The 22,480-nt window shown below is 49.1% G+C and overlaps 1 protein-coding gene across 2 annotated transcripts in view; it reads right to left on the bottom strand.

Moving 5' to 3' along the window:
- Window positions 1–3,472: 3,472 nt before the first annotated feature.
- Window positions 3,473–22,480, bottom strand: part of QSOX1 (quiescin sulfhydryl oxidase 1) — a 38,425-nt gene continuing 19,417 nt past the window's right edge. The window contains exons 5-13 of one of the 2 annotated variants that reach the window (XM_084772475.1): window positions 21,411–21,501; window positions 14,912–15,057; window positions 13,267–13,401; window positions 11,270–11,399; window positions 7,754–7,876; window positions 6,878–7,025; window positions 5,480–5,659; window positions 5,008–5,222; window positions 3,473–4,157 (exon numbers count right to left, since the gene is read on the bottom strand). In XM_084772475.1, the coding sequence (XP_084628601.1) occupies window positions 4,149–4,157; window positions 5,008–5,222; window positions 5,480–5,659; window positions 6,878–7,025; window positions 7,754–7,876; window positions 11,270–11,399; window positions 13,267–13,401; window positions 14,912–15,057; window positions 21,411–21,501 (1,177 nt within the window). In that variant the 3' untranslated portion in view covers window positions 3,473–4,148. Of the gene's footprint in view, window positions 4,158–4,211; window positions 5,223–5,479; window positions 5,660–6,877; window positions 7,026–7,753; window positions 7,877–11,269; window positions 11,400–13,266; window positions 13,402–14,911; window positions 15,058–21,410; window positions 21,502–22,480 lie in introns of those variants that run through there. The other variant, XM_084772474.1, reaches the window with a different exon arrangement.

Raw genomic sequence — 22,480 nt, 5'->3', positions numbered from 1 at the left:
TGTGTCTATGTGGGGGTGTGCGCACCTGACTGCAGCTGCCAGAGCTGGAATTTCGGGTGGTGGTGAGCCACTGGATGTGAGTTCTCAGAACTGAACTCCAGTTTTCTTCAGGAGCAGTACGAACTCTTAACACTGAGCCACCTTCACAGCCTACTTCGCCTTTTTGAGCCAGGGTTTCTATCTGACCTTGAATTCTTTACCTTCCTGCTTCTGGCCTCTTAAGTGCTAAAATTACAGTTGTGAGCCACTACATCTGGCTTTGGTTTTATTTATCGATTAAGCATAATTTAAAATCTAAAACAGTGAAATCTATAATTGCATTTTTATTTTCTTTCCTTCCTTTTCTTTCTTTCTTTCTTTTCATTAAATTAAGATGTATTTTAAGCTTGGCAGCGGTGGCACATGCCTTTAATCCCAGCACTTAGGAGGCTGAGGCAGGCCTGAGTTGAAAGCTAGCTTCATCTACTTAGTTAGTTCCAAGACAGCTAAAGCTGTAGTAAGAAACCCTGTCTTGAAAAACCAAATAGACTTTGGCTTGAGATAGCTGCGAAGCTGATGGAGACAGTATAAGCAGATTCAAGCTGGATTAGTACCCAGGCCCCTCCCAGCAAGAGGTCTGCTCTGTGGCGGATGAAGGCTTCCTGATAGACTCCACCACAGGGCTAATCATGCCTCAGTAGTGACATGGTGGGCTAGGAAGATTAGCAGGCAGCATCCAAGGCCAGCTCTTCTCTGGAAGAGCCTGGCAGCCTCAGGAAAAGGTCTGCTGCTCTCAGCAGAGGTGAGCAACAAGGCACCTGGATATGGCCAGCCCCGGTAGGGGAGTTTCTCCAGATAAGCTTCGTAGATGTTTGAGTCTTTCTCAGCTCTCCGCTAAGCCCCGTGGTCTGCTTGTGCTGTGTGGTTTCCAAATTCTCCTGTCTGTGACCTATGACTGGTACCTCGTAGACTAAGCAATGAAAGTTGGACAGGGGCCAGTGAATGTGACCAAAGACTAGGCCCTCAGCCACCTGTAGTTCCCTGTTGCCCTCCCTGCAGCCATCAGCTGGCCCACTTTCCAGGGGGAGGCCGAAGTTCTGACAGAAGTCTTCTCCAAGGGCTGGGACCCCAAGGATTTGGCCTGTTATGGGTGGGCAGAGGACGAGGAGGGTTAAGGACAGTGGGTGTAAATTCCCCAGCAGAATGCCAGAGAAAGTTGGGCCAGGTGTGGTTTGCTGGACTCTGCCCTGCCATGGAGGCATAAAAACTAGCAAGGGCGGGGGGCGGAGTGCGAGCATGCAGATTAGACTGTTTTTTTTTTCAGGATGTAACTCACTCTTCAAGCTGAATGGAAATCCTACGTGCTGCTTCTGTGCAGCCTTCCATCTGCGGCATTTAGCAGTGCTGAGGTATGAACCAGGCTCAGGATGGCAGGAAAGCCACACCTGAGGTGACTCAGGCAGGTAGCTCGGGACTACTGTGGAGATCCTGCCTCATGTTGATATGAGAGTTCCCCTTCCTGACTGTGTGAGGTTGCATCAGGACACAAAGCATCAGGCTGTGGCTCCCTTCAGGAGGGTGCTGTGGTCACAATGTGAAGAAGGAACATAAGAAAAGAACCCTTGCCGGGCGGCGGTGGCACACGCCTTTAATCCCAGCACTCGGGAGGCAGAGGCAGGTGGATCGCTGTGAGTTCGAGGCCAGCCTGGTCTACAAAGTGAGTCCAGGTCAGCCAAGGCAACACAAAGAAACCCTGTCTTGAAACCCCCCCCCCCCAAAAAAAAAAAAAAAAAGAGAACCCTTTCCTGGGGGCGGGGCGTCCCCATGTCCTGTCATCATCACATGACATACGGCCTTCTAATGGGGCCTGGAGAAGCCTGCCGAGAGCTCCCTGCTGGTGTCCCTCCTTCACTATGCACTGATCACAAGATTGCACCTCCACCTCAGTCTGTGACATCAAGGACCATGTCTGTCCTCTACCCTGATCTAGTCTAACCCAGCACAGGAAATCCTGACACGATGATGAGGATGGTGAGGGTGCTGATATAGGTTTTGTTTGTTTGTTTGTTTTTTGGTTTTTTTTTTTTTTGGTATGTTGTTTGTCTTTTGTAGTAACAGTCTTTCCTTTGTTGGACTGGCTATGTGCTCTCTCTCCTGTCTGTACATTTTCACGTTTTCTTTGTTGGCATTTCATCCTTCAAAGCCTAGCTTAGCTATCATTTTGAGGAAAACCTGCACTCCTAGAACATGCCATGCCAGACAGGTGGGTTTCTCTGTCCCACCCAGTAAAATGAGTCTTTGCTTTGCAGGTCTCCCCTGAGAACCCTCTTCTACCAGAGAGCTGCCGAGAGAAACGGCCTAGGAGACCCATAAGACACAGAAAGGCTCAGGCCTAGGATGGCTGCAGGGAGCAGCTGGTGGGCAGGCTGGCTTATCCAAGCCATGCACATGAGCCCTGGGGAAATCAAGGTAAAAGACAGTGGGCGCACCCTGCCTATCAATCAGGCTGTCCGGACAGGGCTAAGGGGCTTTCCTTCTTTCACTGGGCGGGAGGAAATCCATACAGCAGTGTCTCAGATAGGGACCTGCCCCTATCTCTGGCCTATGGAACAGCCAAGCAATAGCATCTCCAGTAGACCCCAATCCTAGGTACCCAGGTTTGGTTTGGTAAAGTATGGTTACTGGAGCTCTAGGATTTGCTGGCAGGAATCTTAATTGACATTTTATGCGCAGTCAGGCTATAGGGCTCATTTGGTAAGGAACCTCTGTGGTCTAGGACTGACAGGCCACTTCTTTGGCCACCGGCCCCTGCAATCTCTTTTGGAAAGCCTGTCAGCTTCTCAGGCCTTCAAGCAGGGTCCAGAAGGGAAGGCCCAGGAGGGTGTGGGGTGGGGCTCATACACAGAGGGAGGTACCCCAGGAGCCAGGCTGTTAAAGAGGTCAAATGCCCTGCCAGCCATCCCCTCCCCCACCCCAGCTGCCCCAGCGCAGGAGGTGTCCTTGGTATTCCACCTGCTGCACCCAGTGCTGAGGCCATCTGAGCTGAGGGAAGATGTCAGAGAAAACCCAAATCGGATTGAGACTTCTGCTTCCCCCTAATGAGGTTCATTATCAGCGGCTCTGATCCCTGGAAAAGCCTGCAGGCTGGATTAGGGGCAAACTCTAATCCAGGCTGCCTCCTCCTAGCCCAGCAGCCAACTCAGGCTGGCTGGACAAGCCTGTCAGTCCTGGGAAGAGCTGAAGGTGGCAGCTGCAGACAGCTCCTCTGACACCCAGGCAGGTCGCAGGGAGGTGGAGAGCTGGAGGCAGCAGGGCCATCCCCAAGGCCTGTCCCCCTGGCATGTGGGGATTTATGTGCTTTGTGGAGTGAGGTAAGCACCTGCTGCTGTACCCAGGAGTGGTCTTGCTGCTGGATCTTGAGTGAGGCTGGATGCTGTGCATCTGGTATAGACCCAGATGATATGTCTACAAGGATCACATCAAATACACTATGTGTGACTTAACAAAAATAATTTTATTCCACATCTCTCCCAAGCAGTAGGAGCAGAGTGGGAACGAAGCATGTGCACCAGTCTCTTTCCAACTCTACCTGCCTGGAGTGGAACCCCAAGAGAGAAAACACCCCTCACTGCTCACCCAGAACCTTCCATATCCAATGGTTAGCATTGATTTTAGAGACCAGAATAAAAGACAAGAGCCCAGTTCTGAGAGGGAAAGAGCTTGCCCTCTCACAGGTAGCCCAGAACTAAGGCACTACAAAGCCCAGCATCATCTAACCCCAAGCAAGCATTGTACCGCACTGTCCAGCAACTGTTACCCACACCAACCTCACACTATACTCTTGCCGAAGAAACCCTAGTTTGAACCTGGGAGACTGGAACCATTTCCTGAAGCTCCCAGCCCATTCTTATAGCAAGCCCCACCCAGGTCTGAGGCTCTGAAGCTGGGTAGGCCGGAGAAGGCCAGAAGTGATGCTTCTTTTTCTTCGCATGGAGAGGGAGGGGAGCAGACAGAGCCTCAGAATGCGGGAGGAGGTCCACTCCAGCCCACCCTACCCAGGAGACTCTCATCTGGATGAGAAACCTTGGAAACTCTGGACTTGCTGGCCTCAATTTAAGGCCAAGACCAAGCAGGCGACATTGAGACTTCAGCAGGAATGGGGCAGGAGTTCACATAAGCTGAAAAACAGGAATTTGGTGCTGAAGCCGGGGCTTGAGCCTCCCCAACCCCCCCTGAACCCCACCTTCTGCTCCCCCTACCCCATGCTGCTCAGATGAGACTGGCACTGTGCTTCTGTTCTGTTTATGGAACCCCTCTTCACAGCAGACTCAAGGGGTTCACTGTCACAACTCGTTTTCTTGGGCTTGCAGCACTCCTAAACTATACCATGAACCAAGGGGTAGAGGGGAAGCAAAAGAGCCAGCAGGACAGAACAGTCCTATGGATGGCAGCTCCCTTTCTGTCCTCTCCTTGGACAGTTCAGGCTGTGGGCTGACTGGCATGGCCCTTCAGGGTCCTCATCCTGGCCCGGAAGTAGGTGTACATAGCCAGTAAGCCCATGAAGGATACAGAGTAGAGCCCCACACAGAGACTAACGTCCAGGTGGGAAAACTCTCCTCCCAGAACCTGTAGCCACTGGCCTTGGCCCTGTCCAGCTAGGGCTTCTGGCTCCCCTTCAAGTACGCTGGCTAGCTGCTTGGGGCTGCGGCCCCCTCGCCTTAGCTCTAAAGAGCCTTGGAGGTCGTTCACCTCAGGCGGCAGTAAGGTCTCAGTGTCTCTCCTGCTCAAGTGTTGCTGGCCTTGGGCATTCTCCTGCACATCCCTCTGCAGCTCCTCCACAGGCCCAGGAGTGCCCTGCCCTGGTGGAGCTCCACTCGTGCTAAGGCCTGTGTTTAGTTCCTGGGGGCCACTTGCTTCAGGTTTCTCGGGTGGAGCAGCTAGGGCAGTTGCCCCAGGGGACTCTGCAGAAGCAGCCTGCTCATGGCCCAGCACTGACTTTCTGGTCTCCAGCTCTACTGCATCCATTACCAGCTCTGGGTTAGCTTCTGGATTCTGGGATGCTGGTCCAGTTGCAGGAGAGTCTCTGAGGATGTTCGCTGGGGAGAAGTGAGCCTTGAGAAAGTTGAAGGTGGCACCTTGGTCCCACACAGGCACCTGTCCGTTGAGTTCATTATGGCAGGCAGCACATAGCTCACGGGGTGGCCACTGAACCTTGGGGAAGTGGGGGTCCTCACTCAGAGCACCTGGGGAGGGAAGCACGTAAAGTTTGGTTGAAGCATCTGGTCTGCCTACAAGCTCAGGCTGCTTTTGTTCAGAACACTAGATTTTTGCCTGCAAAAAAAAAAAGGCTCACCAAGACTTTAAAAAGATGGGAGATGAGAGATACAGATAAAAACCAAACTCCAAAAAACCAAAAGATAGAAGCATAGGGTGTCACTGAAGAGACAATCAGTATGGTCCCCAAATGCCACCTCCAACCCTGGAAGTGGCCCTTCCTTACCTGAGAGGCGAGCATTAACCCTGTTGTGGCTAGTCCAGAGCCAGAGGACTGCACTACTGGGACTTCCCACCTGGTGCATGGAGGCAGCAGCCATCTGCTCAAAATGGTTAGCACAATCGCGACAGCCAAAGAAGTACCGGACATAGTTCCGCATGGCCTGAAGGACCTCCTGGCCGTCAGCTGCAGGGAGAAGGAGACACCACACACAGGCCCTTCACATCGCCAGCTTCTGTTGTCTCAGTCCTGGTTCCCCTCAGGCTGCCCTATCCTCTTCCACTCCGCTGTGACCACCCTGCCCAAGTGTCTCACACTCCAGCCCATGGAAACAGAGGCCTGATGCTCCCTCGCCTGCTTCTCTGCTTGCAGGAGTCACTAAAAGATCGTCCCATTTACTCCCCAACTCCTAAGCTTCAGTTCCTCCTCTCCTCAGGTCCTCACCATGTATACTCTACAGTGGGACATTCGGGCTCTGTGACTAGACAGTTGGCAGGGACAGAGCCCTCATTCTAAACCCCACGGTCCTCTTCCACCTACCTGCTTCAGGCTTCCATTCAACTTGCTCTCCAGTGGGGCTTGCCTCTCCGGGACACTCCCCTGATCTGAGTATCTGCTAGTTTGTCTCACACTTTCTATGTCTTTTTTCTTCCATGCTCCATCCATGTATGTCAGGGTTGGCTTCCCCTGTGCTTCTAAATGTCCTCTCCTCTGGACACCTGCAGCCCTTTCAAAGGCAACTTACCTCCCCACCAGGACTTCACAGACAGGCTCTCTTGCACTCATGTGCACGCTCACTCACTTTCTTTCTCTCCCCTCCCAACACCACTGCCTACACCACTGCACCCTTTCTCTCCTAAGCGCCATTTCTTCTGTACCCATGCCAGGTATAAATGGCCCCCCACCCCTGCATGTACCCATGCCAGGTATAAATGGCCCCTCACCCCTGCATGTACCCATGCCAGGTATAAATGGCCCCCCATCCCTGCATGTACCCATGCCAGGTATAAATGGCCCCCCCACCCCTGCATGTACCCATGCCAGGTATAAATGGCCCCTCACCCCTGCATGTACCCATGCCAGGTATAAATGGCCCCTCACCCCTGCATGTACCCATGCCAGGTATAAATGGCCCCTCACCCCTGCATGTACCCATGCCAGGTATAAATGGCCCCTCACCCCTGCATGTACCCATGCCAGGTATAAATGGCCCCTCACCCCTGCATGTGGACGGCTCTGCCTCGCCCTTCTCAAGAGCTCCAAAAGCGTATTTATAAAAGGTTCTGTTTGTTTCTTCTTATTCAGTTTCCCCATAACACAAGATCAGTCCACCTGGCTCCCCACGGAGGACAGAGTAAGTAAGAGAGTCTGAAGCACAGCGAGGTGAGCAGGCCCTGGACTTACCTGGTTCTTGTGGGTGGTTTTCACTGTGCCGATGTGCCTGCACAGTCAGGAAATGGAAGAGGACCCACAGGGAGCAGGGAAAGCCCCTGAAATGTGGTTCACTGCCCTGGCAGCCAACCCAGTTCACCTTCTCAGCAAGAACAAAGCCCTGAAGGAGACACATGTGAACATGAGTGCACAAGCAGGGAAGAGAAAGGGGTGGGAGGGAGGTGACGAGAGAGCTTCCTGAGCCTCTATAGCTCTTCTACAGGCCGGCAGCCAAGGGGACCCCTGCTATTCCCACCCACCAGAAGACCAGAAGATCTGAAAAGCCAAGGTCTGTCTTTGAAAAGCTGTGCGGATAACAGGCTCCTGCGAGCCTTGACACCTTACACATCCACATGCTCTTGTGTGTCTATTGGCTGTGGCGTCTGCAGACATGCTGAGGAATCTGCTTGGAGACAGGCAGGAGTTATGGTTAAGAACTCTGCTGGCCCATCCCTATAATTCTCACAGTTGGAAAGCCGATGCAAGAGGATTGCTGTGAGTTTCAAGGCCAGTAGCCTTGGATGCAGGGTAAGACCCTATCTCAAAATACAGGACTCAACTGCCTCCGACCTCACTGGTTTTGCCCCAATCACTTATAGGTATGCTAGGGCCTTAGACTAGAAAAGTTATGTAACCTCTTCAATTTGGTTTCTTCATCTGGTAAGTGGAAATTCTAAGGTATGAGGATTCAATGAGATTCCACAGAGCCCAACAAAGAGCAGCTTATTAGTGCTAAATGGAATGACTTATGCAAACCAACCATGTTGTCAGAGACCGTAGCGTTAAGTCCTTCCCTTCCCAGAAGTGTCAAGAACATTGGTAAGAGCTTTACTTGCCTTCTAGACTCACCTCCTTCCTGTTGTCCAGAGCAGCTTTGAAGAAACTATAGGGGATCTTCCTCCTCTGCTGCTTCTGGAGCCAGTCGTTTATGGAGTGCAAGAAGTTCTGGACCAAAGGTTGGCCAGGGAAGTACTGCAGGGAGGGACAGTGGCCATTGGAGAGTCAAAAAACATTCTACAGACTTTCACAGTCTTACTAAGAGTAGGAGACTGTGCACAAGTGGGTCAATGCAAGTTTACTAGAATGTTCCAAAACCAACAGGCACAAAGCTGGACTCGTATCCTGTTTTCTGGGCAGAGGGCTTCCCTCTATGGCTAGACTCTATGTGGCCCTGTGGGTCTCCTCCTGTCAAGGCTCAGGCTGTAATGCTGACCTAACCAATGCAGCCACTCAGAGGACGGTCCAAGGGGCACACCACGCCCAGGACAGCTGTGAGTGCTGGCACGAGCCGTCTTTTCACATAATCATCTGATGCAGTGACTGACTGGCCAGCAGGGGTAGGCAAAGGGTTAAACATGGAGTAATTGAGGAAAACCTCAGCTGCATCTTGGCAACTGTTTTCTGATGCCCAGAAGAATCCCCCTTTTATGTCCTAACATCTCAGAGCAGCAGCTGGGTTCTTCTAGGATATTAGGGCACTTCCTCATGACAAACATCCTTATAAGCAAGGAAGGAAAAACTGCAGGGACATCTTGAGCCATTCTCAGTGGTGAGATGAAAGGAAGATAGTGCTCAGGAGAAGGGACTTTACAATGGCATCGCAAGAGGGAGGAACCATATAAAGTCTTTAAATCCCTAATGCTGGACCCAGGGTTCTTACCCACCTCCCTTCCAGCTTTCTGGAGTGTATTCTCTTCTTTCTTTTGCTAAGTAAACTGTTTTTAGCTGTCAGGGTTTCTTGGCTCAGTTCTTTCTTTTGAAAAGACAGGAGAAATCTTCATTGGTAATAGGCTAGGCTGGCAAAAGACCTTTCATTTTTAGCCCATGGGCCGCCAATGCGGACAGGCCAGCCCAGGGCATAGGGCGGAGATCCAAATCTTGATGGTAACTCCCAAGAGCCTCAGAGGAACATGAAAAGCTACTCTGACAATAAGTCAACTCAAATCTGATTAGTATCAGCACTTTAAAACCACAAGGACTCAAGGGAGGAGGGAATGTGTGTGTGTGTGTGTGTGTGTGTGTGTGTGTGTGTGTGTGTGTGTGAGTGCGTGTGCAAATGCACATGGGCGTGGGGTGGGGGACAAAGGGGGATGCAGCAATGAAACAGGCAGATAAAACTACAAAGAGGAAAGGTAGGTAAAGAAGACAATGGTCCTGAGAAATGTGCCGAGAGGAGAGACAAGGAAAACCTCTGAGACAAGAACCTTGGAGATGAGAATGATTCCAGAGAAAACTGCCACCCGGTCCAGTCCTCTGAGAAGACAGGAAACGCCCTCGTCAAACCTCAGGGACTGGCCATGCCCCAGAACGAAAAATGGCTGCAAAGCTCGTGCTTACTCCCGGTCAGCTCCTGGGAGCTCTGGGCCCACATACAGATTTACAGCTCAAAGTCAGCATTTCTTACCGACCTCCACCTGCCATCCTGACTTGGCACCTTCTTTCTGCCTTCTAAGGCCATGAATCAGGAGGGGTGAGTTAAAGGCTCTGGAGAGCAGCGAGCAGGGAAACCTTGGTGAGCACACGCCACCCAGTGGCCAGCCCGAGAGCTGCTCACACGTGGCAAGGCAAGGCGGACAGAGGAGCCCTCTCCACTCCAGGCTCTCATCCTTTGATCAGGATGGGAAGGAGGTTAAATGAGAAGTGGGTGTGGATTTCACCTCTGACAAGGTGCTTCCCCTCTCTGGGCTGTCATTTCCTCATCTCTAAAATGGTGAGTACCACCCATGGCGTTTAAGAATAGAAAATAAACAAATACACACTGCACGGTACAGTCTGCAGTCTGTCAGCCTGCCAGAGCTCGAGGAAAAAGGGGTAGCAATGAATACGATCCCTCAGGAAAGAAGCTCCCCGGTAAAGTAGACACATCATTCATGCAGGCAAAGGTCAAACAGGCCTCTATACCTGTGTCCCAGTCACTCTGCTCCCACTGGGGGACATCCACACTCCTGGCTTCCCTCAGTCCTCTGCTTCAGTGTCACCCTGTCTCTTCTGAGAGACCTGGCTTCTGGCTGAAGGACCCCTTCCTCCCATACTCCCCTCTAGCTGGGTGTCCCACTGAGAGGGAACTGTTCAGGCCTTGAGCTAAGCTGGGTATGGTCGGCCTCCTCTCAGCGGCTTCATCCAGCGTTGCTGGGACACAAACTAAACACCAGCTGAGATTGGATACAGCAGCATGGAGAAACCAACGCTTCGTGGGACTCCTTTGGAGTAGGCTGACCTGGGCCTGGGGGGTCTGCAGCATGGGGGAACCCATGGGAGTGTTGCCTCACTGCAGGGTTTAAAAAAAACAAAACCAAAAAAAAAAAAAAAAAAGTCAGAGGACTGCTCTAGATGTGCTCCCTCTAAACATTCCACAGAATGTCTGCCACATGCCTCAGTACTGTGGAGTTAGGCTGCACGCCTCAGAAGCAAGGTCTCTGTCATGGGAATGGCTCTGCCTTGCCTGCAGCATTCCTCACAGGGTCTTTTCTGTGTTACAGACACATAGGCCACCAGGCCAAGAGAGAGAGGAGAGAGAGGAGAGAGAGGAGAGAGAGGAGAGAGAGGAGAGAGAGAGGAGAGAGAGGAGAGAGAGAGGAGAGAGAGAGGAGAGAGAGAGGGGGGGGAGGGAGAGAGAGAGAGGGGGGGAGGGAGAGAGAGAGGGGGGGGGAGGGAGAGAGAGGGGGGGGAGGGAGAGAGAGGGGGGGGGAAGGAGAGAGAGGAGAGAGAGAGGGGGGGGAGGGAGAGAGAGGAGAGAGAGAGGGGGGGGAGGGAGAGAGAGAGAGAGAGAGAGAGAGAGAGAGAGAGAGAGAGAGAGAGAGAGAGAGAGAGGTTCCCCCAGACCTTCTGGGAAGGGCGGGCTGGGATCAGCTGGGACTGAGGGAGGCTGAGTCAGCAGGCAGGCCCAGGGGACAGGAGCCCTGACTCAGCAGCAAAGCAGGGCAGCCAGGGCCGGCTGTGGATGGGAAGATAGAGTGGGGAGGCCAGAGAAAGGCAGCTCAATGTGGCAATCCCTCAGGCCCTGGATCTGATCCTGTATTATAAGGTAAGTTACTTAAGCCCCTGGGCCTCTTAAACGGTAGTGATACCACGTTGCAAAGCACGCGAGAAAACACAGTGAAGGGCTGATGCTATGGCTCTGGATTAGACTGAGGAGAGAGAGCAGTGCAGGGAGTGGCCCTTCAGTGGCCCAGTGTCTTTCCCTTGACTCTACAGGGTGGATGGTCTCTGGCGATGAGGAACTAGTATGGCTGTGAGGGAGGGTACGGGGTGGGTGTGTGTGCCTAGACAGCCATGGCCCAGCTGTTCAGTCAGATACGGCTTCCAGATATGCACACTAAGTACATATGGAACTACAAAGACAAAGGAAGCCGGGGCCCTGCTCACCTTGGCCAATACTGCTACAAACTTTTTCAGGGCCACCAGGCGTTGTCCCTCCAGAACTGAGAACTTTCCCACTTCTACACGCAAGATGTAGTGTAGTGCCGATTCCAGGTCAGCCATGTAGATCTTGGAGCTGAGGATCAAGAAGAAGTGGAAAGAAATGGAGCATTAACCTCAGAACAAGCGCTAAGGGAACGGAGAGAGGGAGCGTTCCTGATGTCAGGGTGATGCTAGCACTTGGCTCTGGCAGTCATCTGCTGAGTGCCTTGGGTGAGTGACGTCTACAACAGGCAGAGCACCTTGTTGAGAGGTAGGTTGCTAAGAGGACTGACTGACAACAGATGCCACCAGCTCAGTGCAGGCCGGCAGGGCCTTCTTTCCAGGCCCAGAGTCAGCCCCTGCTAATCAGACTCAATTCTCCTCTGAGCAAAGCCCCTTGGTGCGGACGGACAGAGCAGCGGTCCATATCCACGAGGCTCTCTGTTGAGTGAAAGGCCTTGGCTTTAACTGCCCACCAAGGACAGGTGCTGGGTTGGTGGAGAGACAGAATAGGAAACACAGTTTCTAGCTCTTTCAGGGCTCATACAACTTTTAGACCCTGTCAGGCTGTGGAGCTCTGCAGCCAGATGCCTCCATGGGGCAGCTCAGGCACTGAATGTTAGCTACTTCTTGACCTCTGCCTCCTGAGCCCTGGCCTCAGCATGACGGCGAGCTAGAGGGATGAGCTCAGGCACTTGCCATTCTCTGGACTACTTTTTTGTTTTTGTTTTTCGAGACAGAGTTTCTCTGTGTAGCCTTGGCTGTCCTGGAATTATCTTTGTAGACCAGGCAGGCCTCAAATTCACAGAGATCTGTCTGCCTCTGCCTCCTGAGTGCTGAGATTCAAGGCGTGTGCCACCATACCCGGCTTTCCCTGGACTACTTAACTTGTAAAATTAATCATTCCGCCTCTTCAAGGTAAAGAGCTGACAAGGCCAACCGACAAGATGAACAGTCACTACTTATGCTTCATTCTCGGGCAAAATCTCCACTATGGTGTCCTCTAGCCTCAGTTTACCTCACCATTCTGATGTTCTGCCTCAAGAAGTGACCTCACTGGGCTGGAGGGACAGCTTAGCGGTTAAGAGCACTTGCTATTCTTTCAGAGGACCTTAGCTCAGCTTCCAGCACCCACACCAGGGGCTTCACACCTGTAACTCCAGCTCCAAGGAATCTGATGACCTCTTCTGGCCATGGCATGCACATATGTATAAATAATAAAAATAAAATGAATTTTAAAAAGAAGTGGCCTCATGATTGAATGTATGATGTAGAAGGTTGCAAGCACAGAGGTTGGCACAGCTATTATAGTAATTTGAATAATCTGAATGATAAAAATGACCAATGGCACCTTTGTGTGCATGCTTGTATGTGTGCTATATGCATGTGTGCATGTGTGTGCATGTATACTCACCTGTGTGGCTGCATGTAGAGATCAGAGGCCAGCATCGGGATGCCTTCCTTTATTGCTTCTCCACTTTATTGTTTGAAACATGGTTTCTTCACTCAACTTGGAGCTCACCATTTCAGCTAGCTGCTGGCCCTGGAGCCCCTGAGAGCTGCCTGTGTCCACACCTCAATGCTGGAGTTGTAGGTGCACTGCCACATGCAGCTTTTACCCAGTGCTAGTGATCTGAACTCAAGGCTCATGCTTGCACATGTTCTTTACCCACTGAGCCATCTCCCAGCTACTCAGTGTCACCTTGTAAGTTTCTTTCCTATTAAAGCCCTTTCCACTGTCCTTCCACCCATAAAGTGCCCTGTGCTAGGATATGAGGTGCTCTCTGGACCTTTCTCCCAGTTCTTTGTGCATCCCCCACTTACAGGCTAGCCCTCTGAGCCAGCACTGAGCTGCCTGGTCAGACATCCTTGTAAGGCAGGGCATGTTCATGAAGGGATGTGGCCTGTGATCAAAGAAGAGGTAGGAGAAGGGATGTAGGGGGAAAACTTGGCACCCTTACCGGTCTGCAAACTTCCACACAGTGGGTGCTATTTTATCAGCAGTGACTGGCGCAGCTGTAGTTGGGGGAGCCTCCCTGGTCAGTCCAGAGAGGCCCCGTAGGTAGTCTGTATAGAAAGGCCTGGACTCCACCAGCCTGGGAAGAGAGCAAAGGGAAGCAGTAAGTACAAAGAAAAAAATCACGTAACATTTCCTCTCTTCAGGAAAGGGAACAAGGTGGCTTCTCCAACAGAAAGGCTAAGCAGGAAATATCTAGACTTGGTCCCATCTTGTCTTTGGCTCCCGATAACCTCACTGTAACTTGTCCATTCACTGTCTATGCAATAGCAACCCTCTTTTACACTAGGCAGATATGGAACCCCTATCTGGAAAAGCAACTGGGTCTGAGAATTACTCAGCAAGCCTTCTGAGGCAGTGGGGCCCTACTGGGAACAGCATCCACTCTGCCATGAGGAACTGCAGAGGCAGTTCAATAGGAGCGCTCCTACCTAGCTGTGCAAGTCCTGGGTTGGGTCCTCAGCACCACAAAGACAGAAAACAAAACAAAACCCCCCACTTCTGCCCATGACAAGAATGGCTGGGTTTGATTGGTCTCAAGGCAGCCACCCTCCTATAAGCTTGTTCCAAGACATCACAAGGTAAAATTACTCCCCAAAGAGGTCAAGGAGTTTGACGTGTGATTTTAAAAATAATAACAACAGAAAACCAGGTTTATCCAAATCCTCCTGATTTCTCTTTCCTAATGCAGGAATCTTAACAGCAGGAAATATCTCCTCAAAAAGTTCTGGCCAACACAAGCATCAGTGACAGGATGTCCCATGGGAGCCAGCTCAGGAAGCATGGCTTCCTTGCTCTGCCACCCAGGTTCAATATCCATCAATGAGCAGATGGTCCAGGAGCAGCATCGTCACAAACAATTTTCTCCTCCACCAACTCCAAGTGAGGAAACAATGCCTCTTCTTGCCTCTAGGACTGGCACTTTCTGGGCCTGCCCACGATCCTGCCTTCCGGCCCCCTGTGAACAGCATGCTTCTTGACTCTGACAGGCCTGCCTCAGGGGCACCTGGGGCCTAGGACAGGGAAAGGGCAAGGGGCTGCCTAGCCCGGCCTCAGTGTAGGGTGGTACTAATGGCCCCAAGAAGCAGATTTCTGGATTCATAGTGTAGCCTTGATTTCCTTGGTGCCCCAAATTTCTGCCTACAGGGCCAGGCTGACATCAATCATCTGCCTAGGGAGGGCACCAAGGCACCATCTGGTGCCATTGAACAGGCCATTCAGCAGCAGGAGGCTGCCAGAGCAGCTGAGGCTGCCTTCATTGTTCTCTCCTGACATTTGGAACAGACTATTGTCTGGCTCCTAATGAACTTTTCTGCAATTAGGAAAGCAAACGGAGGAAAGGTCCGGCAGGCCTGAGCCCTTGCCAGGTCTGCACCCTGTCAATGCGCTCCTCTGTGGACAGAGTGGGCAACATGGTGACATGATTAGGGCATGGTGTGGATGGGCTAGCATTCAGGCCTTAGGCAGGAACCCTGAGCTGCAAGGTTGGAGGATCAGACATCTGCTTCTACTTGGCTGTTCTTCCTAGTGACCTCTCTAGGCAGAAGGCTGAATACCCAGGGAGGAGAAAACAGGGGCATCATACTCACACAGGCACTCGGGAGACAGAGCCATTCCGAAACAGCAGGTAGCAGGATGGAAAGTCAGTGACACCAAACTTGCTCACCACGTCGCCCTCTGTATTTAAGACCCTTCGCACTGCCATGGCGTGGTACTGGGACAAGTCCAATGCTACCTGCAGAGACAGGAGAATGCAGAGGAGCTTACCCAGTGGGTAGAGGGAGCCTGAGTCCTGGCCTGGTGCTGGGTGGATACCAGGTAGCTGCTGTACTCTGTCTAGACTTGAAACCCTGCAGAGCAGACCACTGTGATAAAAGTTCATACAACCCTCAGGTTACAACTACCAAATACCACCTAAGACAAGGGGCCTTGGGACTGTGAAGACCACATTCTGTGTGTGCTCTAAGAGTGCCAACCGAATATGGCAAAATGTGGTCTTATTTTTCTTTAAAAATTGTTCATTTATTTATATATATTTTTATGTATGAGTATGTATGTATGTATGCCTGCAGGCCAGAAGAGGGCATCAGATTCCATTATAGATGGCTGCGAGCTGCCATGTGGTTGCTGGGAATTGAACTCAGGACCTCTGGAAGGACAGCCAGCGCTCTTAACTGTTCAGCCATCTCTCCAGCCCCTTTATTATAAGTCTATATATGTATAAAGCTGTATATATATCTCCTAGGTCAGAAAATGTATCGGTCAGACATAATGGTTTTGTTTTTATAGAGAAATAATGGAAAAAAGTATCTCCTGTAATACTGTGTATTAGAATGCCACTTTTACTCTTCAAATAACACTGAGACAGTAAGTCTTGCTAGGGTCTTTATACCGAGGCTGCAACAGGTGAATTCTGATTCCACAGAACCAATCTTTCCTTGACTCAATTTCCTTACCTGCAAAATGACAGTGATGATAGTAACAAGTGTGAGTCTTAGAGGCTAATGAGGACTAACTGGTAACATCTACTGAAACGCTTGTAATAATGGCTAACACATGGTAGATATACATTATACGTTAAAAATATGTAATATAACTTGGGCTGAGTAGGTGAATCCATACTTAGTGTTTTCTCACAAATGTGAGAACTAGATTTCAGATGCCCACAACTCACGAAAAAGGTGAAGGTGACAGCACACATCTGTAATCCCAGCATGCCTATGGTGAATTGGGAATTGGACACAGGAGACTCTGCAGAAGCACACGGGCCAGCTAGCCTAGTATACACAGTAGTGAATAAGAGACCCTGCCTCAAACAAAATAGAGGGTAAGGACTGACATCTGAAGTTGTCCTCTGACTTACACACGTGCACTGTGATATGCAGATGCCTGTATGAACACACACACACACCACATATACATGAAAAGTATTTGCGTGGGTATGGTGGTATACACCTGTAATGCTAGCACTTGGGAGGAACGGGCAAGAGAGTCAGGAGTTCAAGGCCTGTGGTGGTACCAGTTGGTACCAGGCAGCAGGGTGTTGCTGTGGCAGCCCTAACTATGCTGCCTGGCATCCCAATGCAGACCTTAGACTTTGGACTGGGAAAGCAGCTGAACACTTTAAGCAGGGCTCAGTAGGCCATAGTAGTAGGAACGTGTAAGGCAGTGGTGCTAAGGGCAATAGAGATTATGATGGCCCAGCTCAAAAGGTTTCAGAGGAGACGTAAGTGTCTCACAGACTGATCTTGTGATGTTCTGGTGAAAGATATGGTTGCTCTTTGCCCTTGTGAAAAAAAAAATCTGCCAAGGATTTCTGATCCAAACTTGAAGATCTTTGGATTAATGACATTGGCAGAGGTGATTTCAAGACAATTTTTGTCATATGGTTATTAACAGTCACTCTTATACAGATCTACAATGAAAAGTAACAACCTGAGGGGTAAAAAAACAAACCAAAATGGAAAAAAAAAAGTTCACTTGGAGGAGAAAAGAAGCACTAGAGAGTACAACAGAGCTAAGTCTGGTGCTCAAAGAGATAAAAAGGCTGATGCTAAGAGGAATAAAGGGGATGGGGACCGCAGAACAAGACTCTACCCAGCCTAACTCCCAACTTGTGGGAAAGAATGAAAGAAAAGCTTAAGCAGTGAAGGAAACCACTGAAAACAGGAAGGTGATGCACATGTAACTTGACAAGGGGGCCAATTTCCAGTCCCAGTAAGCAGCAGAACGTGGTAGCTTCTGGTTCTGGATTTAGAGCCAAGGATACAGGAAATGAGGTGTAGAACCTCCCTCCACAGCTAAGGAAAGCCACTGGGGCCAGGAGTGTGTCAGGGCATCCCTATGTGGAGGCCCAGACTGGCCAGGGTGGGAAGCTGTGAAAATGAAGCCTGGATTTCAATGGAGATCCCAAGATGCTGGAGATGCCAGAGTCATGTGATACCTGCCAAAGAGAGATGCTAACAGGGTGCGGAACCAGCCCCAGAGAGAGAAGTGTGCTGCAGCCCACACAGGAGAAAGGAGTTGAAGATCTGAAGAGCGCTCTAACATCAGGCATGGAGATGCAGAGCTTTGCCTGGCTGGCTTTTCCTCTCGGCTGGTATATCCTGTGCCATTGTATGTTGGAAGTATGTGATTTGCTTTTCTATTTTGATTCCACAGGGGGTTACAGTTAAGAGACTGCCATGAATCTCTGAAGAGACTTTCAACTCTGGACTCTAAAGAGACTTTTGAAGTTGGACTAAATGCATTTTGCCTTATGATATGGCTACAGGCCTATGGGGACAGCGAGTGAATTAGAATGTGGTGGTTTGAATAAAAATGGCCCCATAGATTCATATATTTCAAGGCTTAGGGAGTGGCACAATTTGAAAGGATTAGGAGGTGTGGCCTTATTGGAGGAGTGTGACATTGAGGTTTCAAAAGCCCAAGCCAGGCCCTGTGGTCATGGTGTCTCTTCACAACAATAGAACAGTGACTAAGACAGAACCAGTTTCAGCTACCTACTGAGTTAAAGGGCTATCTGAATTATATGGAACTATCTCAACAAAACCAAATCAAATCACAATCAAACTGAATCCCATTCTGTAAGCAGAGTGGCCAGCAATAGTAAACAGAATCTTATTTGTAGTTGAGGAGCTGAGGTATAGAACTGAATCATGTTGTGTGAAGGGAGGGGAGAAAACCTGATTCTAATCAGTGTCTGTCAACCATCTGTGTTTGACCTTGGAGAATGTAACAAGCATGGGCAAGCGCACCCACTTTGCACTGAGAAAAGCTCCCCGTCACCTGTAGCAAGTCCATGAGCTAGCAGCACGGTGGTTGCTCTCTACAGCAAGTGAAGAGGCGGATCTTTATAAATCACCTACTGAATGCTGGCCACTGATTCGAGCTCCTTATGTAAATCACCTTAGTGAGCATCCTAATATGAGTAATACGGATAAACATAAAGGATAAACGTAACTACTTCCATTCAGTAGCTAGGAAATAAGGCTCAGAAAAAGTTGGACAACACGACCAAAGACAGTCCTTGAAATGATGAAGTAGTGCAGCCTGCACTGATGGTCAGGGATCCAGTTTCCTCGTGAGGGACCAGGTTATTTCTCGGGTAACTTATATTGCTAATCCTCATTTTTTTAAAAACCCCAATTCTATGCAGTTAGGGCAGCGAGGAAACAACACAGGTTTTGAGTCAGACAGCTCTTCACAACAGGATGTGTGATCCTAGACATTTTATCACACTGTTTTAAGTTCAGGGACTAGCAGCAATGTGCTGGTATCTAGTCCTAGACTCAATAAATAGCAGGTGTTAGTTTTTAGTTTCAGAGAGAGAGGTAAGAATAGACACCATGATGTGCCAACCAAAGTCCATGCAGGATGTGGCCCTAGACCCTCTGCTCAGATGTAGTAGGTAGGCAGCACAGTCTCCTGGTGGGCCCCACAAGATGGGGAGTAGGGACTACTTCTGACATGGACTGGGGCCTCCTAATGTTGTTCACTTCCCTGCTGGCAGTGTGGCCTCGCCAGGCCACAGAGGAAGAGGTTACAGGTAGTACAGGGGACACTGGATAAGCTGAGGTTAGAAATGAGGGGAGGAGGGGAGGACCAGGGGAAGGAGGGAGAGGGCATGAGGGGGATGGGATGGGAGGTGATGAGGAAGAGGGTGGGGCAAGTAACTTACATTGCTAATTCTACTACATGGGAATAGTTCTGAGACTGGCTGAGATACGAATGTCTATACATAGACATGTTCATGTTGGTCACAGATTCTCTGTGACTTATTATTATTAGAGGCCATACTTAGTATGGCAGGAAGGAAGATTTGCAGATGTCTTCTGCTCATACAATGAGCAGAGAACCAGCCGTAATTGTTCTGTGCATCCTGCACACCTCATACAATTATGTTAGAACTGTATAATGCTTGTGAAAAATTATGTTTTCAGAACAAAAGAACCAGACACAGATGCTGGATTAGATTTGACAGGATTCCTTTCTCTCAGCATGCTGGACGCTGATATCCTGCAACCTTCATGCACCTCACTTGCTGTTACCCATCAGAAAAGGAGAACGTTGTACAAAGCTTCTGTTGCCAAGTGGTCCAGCATTTCAGACTGTCCCACACAGGACTCCTGTTAGCCTGGAATTTCTCAACATTTAGAAAATGGACCACAAATGCTATCTCTGGCTTGCTTAACCATTTTCACCATTTTTGGGGGGCCCCTTCAAAGGTATTATTCACCCTACATCAGCTTGAAGAAACCTTAAGAGAATGACATCCCATTTCCTCTAAGGGGGGTTGGGTAGGTTTCTGTTTGCTCTCTCGGTCTACAGATGCTTATTTCCATTGGGAGTTGGTTATAAGTTATTATTGGTCTTATACTGAAAGAAAACTAGGTTGGACTCAGGGACGTCTAATTCTTCCTTTATCTTTCTTTACTAGGTAAGGAGATAGAAGCTGAAAAGAAAGAAAGGGGGATATAGAAATACAGAGAGAGGATAGAACAAAAGGTAGATTATTGAATCTACTCCTTAACTCAAGGCCTTGATTGTTACTCACAAATAATTAATTCATTGGTATAGAATTTTGTATATTGATGCAAAATAAGTATAATTCTGATATATCGGCATAGAATTCAAATCTAAGATTATTCTTCACACACACACACTCACTCACACACACATACACACACACACATATATATATTCTAATACGAGGTATTATACCCATCCAACTCAATTATAATACAAGCTTTACTTCTAATATCTTGGAAGTGGTGCTGCAGCATATTTAGGATAGTTAAGTAAGACAAGCTAATTGTTAGTTGAACAAATCATAGTCATGTCAAATATTTGTCTAATATTATCACAAGAATTTATATCCTAGGTCTAACAGATAGATGAGATTCTATAGATATATAAGGTAAAATAGCTAATTAAGGTCCCCAAAAGCCCCAGAGACCTACAGAATATGGCATTTAAAGATTTTTTTTTTTTTTGGTTTTTTGAGACAAGGTCTCTCTGTGATAGCTTTGGCTGTCCTAGACTCACTTTGTAGACCAGGCTGGCCTCGAACTCACAGCGATCCGCCTGCCTCTGCCTCCCGAGTGCTGGGATTAAAGGCGTGGGCTACCACGCCCGGCTTAAAGATGTTTTTATTAGTCTAAAAATTCTTTGACAACAAGACAAGTTAACTCCTGGCAACACCTAGCCTACCTCAAAGAAGATGATGAGCATCAAAGAACCTCCTTATGGAGATGGTTTCAAATGTGGTAAATCAGCCACTGGGCAAAATGTCCTTGTTTCTGCCACAAGACAGAATTTTGCCTAAAAGCTGGCAAGCTTAGATGCAGGCAGAGTCGGCAGCCGAACTCTGCCAAGACAGGGTAAGCAAGTCCTCAATAGTCCTGCCTTGCAAATATGTCTGTCAGATATATTGGGCTAAAAGGCAGAAGATGATACTCCAACGTTATAGAGAGTTTTGGGTGACTGTTCAGGCAGCAAACTGTCTCTGTCATTTTTTTTTTTTTTTCCATTTTGGAAGTTGCTAACCTGCGCTTGCAGTTCACTCAGGTAATTAAGTTTTATTCCTTCTTAAGTCTCTGACGGGGTTGAAGACCAGATAGTTTAGTTTTACAATTAAGCTTAGTTGGTGAGGGGTTAGGATGTTTTTAGATCAAGATAGATGTTTTAAGTTAATAGAGATGAGATATGATCGATATTAATTTTCATTCAGAAATTTAGACCCAACAAAATAAGAAAGATGTTTACTTCAAGTTTGCCAAATACCAATAGCCAAATCACTATGAATGTTAACATTTATATAATTCCTGATTGTCTCGTGGTTCTTCCTGCTGTATGTAGTTTATTGTATTCATGTGTAATAATATAAATGTATATGTTTTAAAAAGAAACATAATTTTAAAAAAGAGAACAAATATCAATGCTTTAGAGTGGAAAGGTCCCCCTATACTTCCCATGTGTCCCACCAAGGGTTAGGCGGTGCCAGGCTAATAAATGTCCAGGGACCAGATGCCTGCACTGGTCTCAACAGGGCTCTCTTCTGAGACTCAGGGAAGCTGGGCAGCTCACCTCTCTACCCAGGTAGGAGTCTCCCCTTTCAAAGATCAGGGCCAGGTACTCTGTGTTATTTCTTGCAAAGAATTCGTTGATCTCCTTCAGCCTGCAAGAGATAAATAGGGTCACTTCTCCCATGGGCAGCGGAAATGCGGTAAGACTCCAGTGACACACATGTCCCCTAACCCTGTGGCCTCCCTCCAGCATCCGACCAGTGGGAGGACCCTTAAGCCTTGGAGGGTATGCTATTCATGCTTCCTAACTCCGCTATTTCATTTGACCCACCTTGGGTTTTATTGTTTTATATTTTTCTTTCTGTCCCTTTTAGGAGTCAGGAGTAAGCAGGAGGCAGGCTGGGGAGGAGAGGTGGGAATGCTTTCAGACCAGCTGTCTCCACGTTCTGGGTAAGGCCCAGGCTTACTGAAGATGGTTTTACTGGTTCCCTAAGAGACCGGTGATTAGAACCCATCAAATACAGGCCCTGATCCATACCAAGCCATGACCAGTGGAGCAGGAACAAAGAGGGAAGCAACAGACTAGAGCCCTGGGTGCAGGAGAGTGCAGATGCAATGAATCCAACCTCTTTCACTCAAGGTGAGGAGGGCGAGGCCCAGTTTTCTTGGGTAGAAATGATTAAGAAGGCAAATTCTCTCAACAAAAGAACTAAGCTGCAGATTATTTTAAAAACTCAAGAAAATTCTCTCTCCTCTCTGTCTCTCTCTCCCTTTATTCAGCTTATTTGTGTGTGTATGTGAGTGTGTGTGTGTGTGTACGTATGTATTATGTATACAGTGCTCTGTCTGCATGTACACCTACATGGCAGAAGAGGGCATCAGATCACATTATAGATGGTTGTGAGCTACCACATGGTTGTTGGGAATTGAACTCAGGACCTCTGGAAGAGCAGTCAGTGTGCTTAACCCTTGAGCCATCTTTCCAGCCCACAATCATGTTTAAACCCCCAGCATGTTTAGGAAGAGGACACGTGAGAAGGCACATGGGTAAGGGGAGACTGCATCTTCCTTTTATCCTCAACCTCATGGCTCACTTCCCTGCACTTAAACCAAAACCATGTAGCAAATGCC

This window comes from Acomys minous (genome assembly GCF_964271855.1).
Source record: "Acomys minous genome assembly, chromosome: 1".
Taxonomy (NCBI): domain Eukaryota; kingdom Metazoa; phylum Chordata; class Mammalia; order Rodentia; family Muridae; genus Acomys; species Acomys minous.
The sequence above is the reverse complement of the archived record's forward strand: the minus strand, read 5'-3'. Positions and strand labels throughout refer to the sequence as shown.